Source organism: Prionailurus viverrinus, chromosome E2, assembly GCF_022837055.1.
Source record: "Prionailurus viverrinus isolate Anna chromosome E2, UM_Priviv_1.0, whole genome shotgun sequence".
Taxonomy (NCBI): Eukaryota; Metazoa; Chordata; class Mammalia; order Carnivora; family Felidae; genus Prionailurus; species Prionailurus viverrinus.
The window spans coordinates 5,569,233-5,576,982 of NC_062575.1; the positions used below are offsets into that span (position 1 = coordinate 5,569,233).

The 7,750-nt window shown below is 61.0% G+C and overlaps 1 protein-coding gene across 2 annotated transcripts in view; it reads left to right on the forward strand.

Annotated features, from left to right (window-relative positions):
- MBTPS1 (membrane bound transcription factor peptidase, site 1) overlaps positions 1-7,016 on the forward strand; it is a 52,509-nt gene extending 45,493 nt beyond the window's left edge. Inside the window, exons 20-23 of one of the 2 annotated variants that reach the window (XM_047837098.1) lie at positions 693-824; positions 1,804-1,930; positions 4,851-4,981; positions 6,211-7,016. In XM_047837098.1, the coding sequence (XP_047693054.1) occupies positions 693-824; positions 1,804-1,930; positions 4,851-4,981; positions 6,211-6,407 (587 nt within the window). In that variant the 3' untranslated portion in view covers positions 6,408-7,016. Of the gene's footprint in view, positions 1-692; positions 825-1,803; positions 1,931-4,850; positions 4,982-6,210 lie in introns of those variants that run through there. The other variant, XR_007147536.1, reaches the window with a different exon arrangement.
- Positions 7,017-7,750: the final 734 nt, after the last annotated feature.

The following is a 7,750-nucleotide window of genomic DNA, read 5'->3' on the forward strand; positions in this document are numbered from 1 at the left end:
GGTGTCATGTGGCGGGGGCCCGTCCGGACCCGTGTGGCGGCAGCGGCCGGGTGTGAAGACACGGCGGCACCCCCATCTCCCGATGAGACGACCCTCTGTGTGGGTGGCGGCCGGCGCCGAGACTCCCTGAACGTCCCACAGAGTGGCTGACTGTCCCGTTGGCGTGTGTCGTGCGTGGGGCCCACCGACCCAGATTACTAGACTCTGTACCTGACCTGTCACCTGCGGTGACCTCGAACCCACCTCCCAGTGGAGTGCACGCTCTGGTCTCTGCTGAGCCCTCACAGTGCAGACAGGACAGCCACTGGGATTGGCAGGAGCTCTGGTGCCCCATTTCTTTTCTCGCTTGGACTCCTGTCGTCTGAGCCGTTCTGTCACAGGGTCTGGCCGTCCCCGAGTGGGCTCCGTTCTGTCCTCATCACCCAAAGCCAGGTGGCGCTTGGGCCGCCTGTCCAGCCCCGAGCCCGGTGGCAGTGACCCACCTGAGCCCTGGGCCGGGAGTGAAGCCCCCAGTCGGGTCCTGTCTGTTGTGCTGTGACCGTGTGACCGGGGAGATTGTGCGCTTCTCAAGAATAGGCGATTCCCCGTCTCCCCTCACTTGGGGGGGGGGCGGGGGGGGGGGGCTTTTATTTTCCTGTAGGACTTCCTTAGAAAACTCTGATCCCTAAACAGCACGCCCGTTGCACCCACAGACTGCTTCTGGCTCCTGGATGCGCTCCTCCAGTACACGTCGTACGGGGTGACCCCTCCCAGCCTCAGCCATTCCGGGAACCGGCAGCGGCCTCCCAGCGGAGCCGGCTCGGTCACCCCAGAGAGGATGGAAGGTGAGTGAGCCCATGGGCACTGGGAATGGGGCCCGGTAGCGGTGCCACAGCTCCTCTCCGCCGTTCCCCCGGGAGCAGAGCACACGCTCACCCCGAGGCCCTCACGCTGCCCAGCCCCACAGTCCTCATTCCCCCTCACAGAGCCCTGGCTCCCGGGGGTCTCTGGGAAGAAGGGCCCGCGTTCTGGGTGCTCACGGGTGCCGGGCACTGGGCTGGGCGGTCGTCACGCAGATGTCCTCACCAGGCCTCTCAGAACCCGTGAAAACAGAGCCCATTCTTTCCATTCCTGACCTGGAAACGCAGAAGTCACGGGTCGGGAAGGAGGGGGTGAGCCGTGGCGACCTGCGGCCTCGCCCACTCTGCGTAGGGCAGGGCTGGCCCAAGGGCGCTCAGGTCCTCCCCGCCAGGACCGCAAAGCGGGTAGCGTGAGCCAGGGATCCGGTTCTGCGCCTTCTAGTGGCCACGTTGGAAAAGGAAAAAGAAGCAGGTGAAATTCATTTCAGTGAAATACGTTGGCCCGGTTCACCCGAGTGTTACTGCTTAAACGTGTGACGTTCGACCCGTGTCGCTTGCTCAGTAGCCGCGTGTGGCTGCAGCACTGAACGGTGCAGATCTAGAAAATGGGAAATTTGGAAATGCAGTTTTTGCTTTTGCCTGAGAGTTAAATACTCCAAAAGAGGGAGACGGTCTTCGAGAAGTCTCTGTACAGGTTAGATTCCTCAGGTACAGCCTCGTGCCTGTGTCTGTGGTCAGTAAAGGTCGCCAGGCCCCTGCCCCGTGTACTGTGGCCACCATAAAGGGAGGGGCCGGCCTGCTCGCTCACTCTCGGTGATCACCCGTCCCCGGGGCACCGCTCAGCGCTTGCTCCCCCAGCCTGGCAGACAGGTTCACGGGCGCGTAGCAGGCCCGTCGGCAGGGGGGTCTTCCCCTTCGTGTCCTCCTGACGACGTGGTTTTCTGTTGTGTTGACTCTGCCGCAGGGAACCACCTGCACCGGTACTCCAAGGTCCTCGAGGCCCGTCTGGGAGGCCCGGAGCCTCGGGCCCTACCGGCCTGTCCACACCTGTCATGGGCCAAGCCACAGCCTTTGAACGAGACCGCTCCCAGGTGAGTGCCTTGCTGTGCTTTTCCGCTCCTTCCTCGGGGTTTATGATTCATGACTTTTTTTTTTTTTTACGAGGGAGAATGGAATTTTACTGACATCGTTATCAAGTAATCAGATCTTCCAGCTTGTCATCTTGTGATGATATTTAAGTTGGCGAGCCCCCGTGTCGACCTTTACAACTGTGCTCTCTGGTGGCGTCCTGCCTAAAGAAGCGCTTTGGGTAATGAGCATTTTGTTAGATTTGGTTGATTCCTGCTTAAAAAGCTGAGGTCTGACAGTGCTGTCCCTTGAACGGAAGCTCTGGCTCCTCCGGCTCAGGGTTCAAGAGTCGAGCGCTCCCTCTTTGTGATGCGGGTTCTGGAGCGCCGACAGGTCCTTCTGTCGGCCCGAGGGGCCGAGGCTGCTCAGGGTAGGGGTGCAGCCTGGCCCGCGGCGTGTCTGTGCCCTCACCCCGGCGCCCGGTGTGGTCCCCGAGGGAACGACTCCCGCCACGACAGGGTCCTCGCCGCACCTGTGGACGCGGTGTCCAGACTTGGCGAACCTGCCCGGTGCTTCATGACAGTAGCTCTGTCCGCCTCTTCGTCCGCCTCCTTTCCTTTCCGAAGCCGCAGCTGGAGTTACCCCTGCCGTTCCTCTCCGGGCACGACAGCCAGCTCAGCGCGCCGGTTCCCGTGTTTTCTCTCCGACTCCTCTCCCTGTTTCCGGCAGGGAGGATGCGGGCTTGTGCTGACGTGGCGTCGTGGCGCAGTGAAGCAGGGGCCCGTGTCCCGGGACAGCTTGGGGGGCAGACCTCCTACGAGTCTCCTTCGAGTGGTGCTGTGGGAAATCACCCCGCCCCCAACCCCGCAGGCAGCACGCCTCACGCGCCCGGCCGCTCAGGCACCCTCGCCGGGCTGTCCGCCGAGCTTGGATCTCGGCGGGCACGGGCACTGGGGTGGCCGGGGACGGAGGGCCACCGTCTGCTGTGAGCCACCAAGAGGAGGCTGTCCGCACGTCCTCGCAGAGCACGAGGTGCACTGCTCCGCTAGAACATGCTCGGCAGAAGAGTGCGGGGTCAGAGACTCCTCCTGTCTTCGTCAGCTGCTCCTTCCCGGAACTGATGATGGAGTATTTTTCCATTCCAGTTATCATCCCATCATTTAATCGTTTCTGATAAGATTCCATTTTTACATCCCGCTTATTCATAACCTCCCACGATCCTAGCGTCCAGACCAGACTTCAGTTCCAGCTGCGGTCAGCAGTTCCCACTGGGGACAGTGTTGGCCCAAGTTCCCACAGCCCGTTTTTTTTCCCCATGCTGCTGTTGGGGACGCAGAAGCAGATAAGGCCTCGCTTGGTCTGTATGTGCGTCCACGTCCGTAATCTGTGAGACGCCAGCCGGCTGTCGGGAGGCGTGCGGCGCCTGGGCGTTGCCAGCCCCGCCGGGATGGTTCTTAACACGCCCGCTCGGCGCAGCCTTGTCTCACACTTCGCGTCCCGTTGAAAATTATTCTCGGTCCCCAGAGACCTAACTCTGGGTCTCGATTGTGAAGCTAAGAGACGTGAGACCGTGTCGGACGGCTCCAGACAGCCCCTGAGAGGCCTGGTGTCCGTCAGCCCCGTGCCGAGTGCACGTTTCCGTCCGTCTCTGACGCGAAGACCCATCTCTCGGTGTCTTTGCTGGACGTCCGGTGTCCGTCCTTAGAGTGGCCGCACCCGAGAGGAGCCGTGGGCAAGGTGCCCCCCCTCCTTCCTTCAGAGCGTCACCAACTGCTCAGGCGACGGTGCGGCACAGCCCGCCGTCTGCACGCTTGTTGAACGAGGCAGTGCCGTCACCAGATGATTAAGTTCCGGAGCTGGATCTCACTGTCACGAGGAGCACACAGCCCCGCACACGTCCAGCTGCAGGTCGCAAAGCTTCCGTGGCACCGATCCCATAACAGCCTTGTGAGTTTCATGTTTGGACTCATGAGACCTGGAACATACGGTCAGATCCTGGGAGCCGGAACAGACCGTTGTGCTCTCTGGCATCCCGCCAGTAGGTGGTGCCCAGGAAGCCCCTGCCCAGACCTGCGTCGCCCCGTGCCCCTTCACCCCCCCGCCCCCCCCCGGTGCCCAGAGAGCCGGGTGTCTTTGCTTCCACTTGGCCGAAGTGAGAGACCGGCCTTTTCCAGGAGAGGCAGAAGCAGAAGAACGGGGAGTTCGTGGTCTGCAGACACCCTTTATTCCTTTCCCTGAGCTGGCCAGAGCGGCCTTCGGACGGCCTGTTGGCGCCGTCGTCCGCCCCCGGCGCCGGCCCCTCTCTTCTCCGGGTGTGGTCCCGCCAGCTCGGCCCGCCTCAGGGTCAGGAGCGGGAGTAGCAGCGCTGCCGCCACTGCGAGCCCCGCATGGGGACAGAGCACGCGTGTTTCCTTCCTTCACGCCCGGCCCGGCGGCCCGCCTCTCCCGGCTGCTCGCTGCCGGGTGGTGTTACTGTCGTGGTGGCCGCGAGGTGAGGGCAGAGGCGGGGTCTGGCTCCCGGTGTCCCTCAGAGGGCAGGCTCCCCCGCAGAGACCTGCACGCTCCTTCGGCCGCCCGGGTCCCCGAGCCCCGGCTCCGGCTCCCGTCCTCAGGCTCCTTCCAGAGGCCAGTGCGCGCTTTCCTCTCCCGCCGCTCGGGGACGTGGCCGCTAAGCAGAAACAGGCTCTTGGGGGCCCGTTAGGAACCCAGTAGGACTGAGTCCTGCTCTGAGTGCCAACAGCTCGTGTACACGGAGTTGGTTCTGACATTTCTGTCTTGGGACCTGGAAACCGTCCCTGGTGCGCACGCAGCTGGACTTGGGTGTCGATGGGACGACGCTTCGCTTTTCTCTTTAAAGCAGTTGTTATTTCTCAGGCATTGACTGAGCTTCGTAGGTTAGTGCAACCACTTATTTTTATCTTGTTTTAATCCATTTTCCTGAAGTAATCTTTGGAAACATCAGAAGCTGCTCTCCATCGACCTGGACAAAGTGGTATTACCCAACTTTCGATCGAACCGCCCTCAAGTGAGACCCTTGTCCCCCGGAGAGAGCAGTGCCTGGGACATTCCTGGAGGTCAGTTCTTCGGGGCTTCCTTGTGCTAGAGCCTGTTCTGGTTTGTTCCAGTACCCCCCCATCCCCCGCCAGGTGGGCCAGAAGCAAGCCTGAAAGATGAACTAACACGCCGTGATCCCTTCAGAACTTTCTGCCTGCATTTTCAATATGAATTTCTTTCACGATAGCCACGTGCTATGCTTAAACTTTTTGCAGTAGGGTAATTTGTATACTCTCGTTAAAGTTTTGCAAACAAGGGTGTATTGTGTGTCCCAGGGAACGCCTGCCATCTGCTGGTCTTGGTCCCAGCCAGTGGCTGACCCACCCTGGTTCCTAAACCCTTAGCGCAGAGGTCTCCACAGATTGTCTGGTCTGGCCCACCTGGGATGGGGCTTTACTAGGCTGGGATCCTCCATTAAAAGTAGCTTTGTGTCCCTCAGTTGCTCTGACGTGGTCCCCTCGTTCCACATGACATGGAACGTCCCCTACAGGCAATGGCTTAGGGACCGGTTTTCCCTTACCTGGTCCTTCCAGCATGGCGTGGGCAGTTTCTCTCTGGGGATCCCTGTGCTCTCCCCAGAGGTCACAGCTTCCCAGGGCCTACCGCTTCTGGGAATTGGCACCATAGCCCCTGTGCTCCAACCCTGGGAACTTTGTGTGGTGACGCCGAGCTCCTGAGGGCCTTGCCTGGGGTCAAGGGGTGCACCGATGATGGTCCGTTCTGGAACCCCTGCATCGCCCGGGTACAGAGTCCTACTGACAAACCAGGGATCCTCCAGTGGCCGCTCTTGTTTTCTAACCGTGTGTCCCACGTGTGGCAATTTTTCCCCGGGGTCGGGGGCTCGGCCAGCCGTCCTGCTCCCTGCCTGGCCTCCCCGCTCGCCCTCCCTCTCAGCTGCTCTGGCACCCGCACCTCCTCTCCTCCCCGGCGCCCACACTTGTCCGTCTGCCGGCGCGCCTAGGGGACCAGAGCAGCTCCGCGCACCCTCACCGTGGGTCGTGTGTGGTGGGAGGAAGGCCAGTCACGGTGGGCGTGGGGAGGGGAAGGAGCAAAGACCTCGGCCCCCAAAGCTGCTCATCTGGGAACCTGAGGTCACTTCTCCTGAGGTTCGAAAATGACGTTTGCCCCACGGGCCCGGTTAGCGCAGTCAGCGTTTTGTTTCTGACGCGTCTGCCTGAGACCGAGCCCGTGGCCGTGGCCGTGGCCGTGCGGCTCGGGCGCTGCTGACACTCACCCTGTGCTCTTGCAGGGATCATGCCCGGCCGCTACAACCAGGAGGTGGGCCAGACCATTCCCGTCTTCGCCTTCCTGGGAGCCATGGTGGTCCTGGCCTTCTTTGTGGTACAAATCAACAAAGCCAAGAGCAGGCCGAAGCGCAGGAAGCCCCGGGTGAAGCGCCCCCAGCTCATGCAGCAGGCGCACCCGCCAAAGACCCCTTCGGTGTGACGTCACACCCGCCGACCGTGACAGCCAAAGAGCGCCTTCGAGGACGGCCGCGACGGGCGGGCGGGCTCGCTGTCCCCAGGGGCTGATCCTGTGTCCAGCTGCGGCGTCCGTGGGTCTGTCCTCGGGCCACCCGCGTGCCGCGTGCAGGTGCGTGTCGCGGTGGCCGGGGCCCTGCACGAGGGGCTTGCGGCCCCGCCTCCGGGGAGGCCTCACGCGGTCGCCGTGCACCGAGAGGGAGGCCACGTTTACACAGGTGAAGGCTGCAGCCAAGCGGAACTGTGTTCGTCCAAGGCCGTTTTCTATATTTATTGTTGGGAAAAGTCACTTTAAAGGCTCGCGCTGTTTGGAAACAAAGCTATTTTTTTTGTCCGTGGAATGCGGTTTTTTTTACTGTCGCATCACGAGGAATAACACAGATTCCGTGATCTCCTTTTCGATGAAAGGACAGACTGAGATTGGAAGGAAACTCGCACAAATCTGTGAAACACAGACCTTGGCTTTATTTTTATAAGTATCAATTGCCATCCTGTTTTGTAAGTTGGGGTCTCGATTTCACCATTATCGGTGAAGAAAATTTTCAATAAATACGCATTACCTATATGAAGCTAAGTAAAAGGGTGTAGAAGGCTCTTTTTCCGCCCACCCCGTTTCTCTGCGGACAACCTGGGACGTGTCCGGGTCACCCTGCAGGGGCTGGGGTTTTTGTCGTCCACGTTCATTTTAAGGTATGACTCACGTGCGACACCATCCTCCAAAGCGTCCGATTCGGTGGCTTTCAGTGTATTCGCAAGGCTGTGTAACCGTCAGCCCTGGGATTCCAGAACATTTTCATCACCCCCAAAGGAAACTGTTGTCATTAGCAAATCAGCCTCTTTTCCTTCCCTCCTGGCCCGTGGCAGCCCCTCACGTGCTGCCTGTCCTGAACATTTCCCACACGTGGGATCGCGCGATACGAGGCCTTGTGCTTCCCCTTAGCGTATTTTCAAGACACGCCCGTGTGAGAACATGTCCAGGGTGTGGTGGCGTTTCTGGGCCCGTGCACCAGCCCGCTGTGCAGACGGACCCCTGTCGTGTGTGCGCCTCGGGGGGTGGACGCTGGAGCTGCCCCGCTGTGTGGCTCTTAGGAGTCCCGGTGCTAAGGGTACTCGGGTACGGGCTTCTGTGTGGACGCCAGTTTTCAGCTCTGCCGGGTGTGGTCCCCGGGGGCGAGGGGCTCGCCGCGCCCTGTGTCGCTTTCGGGGGAGCCGTCAGACTTTCTGGTCCGAAGCGAGCACACCATTTGATATCCCCAGCAGCTGGGCACGAGGCTCGGGTTCCCCGCGTCCTCGCCCTCCCTCGGCCAT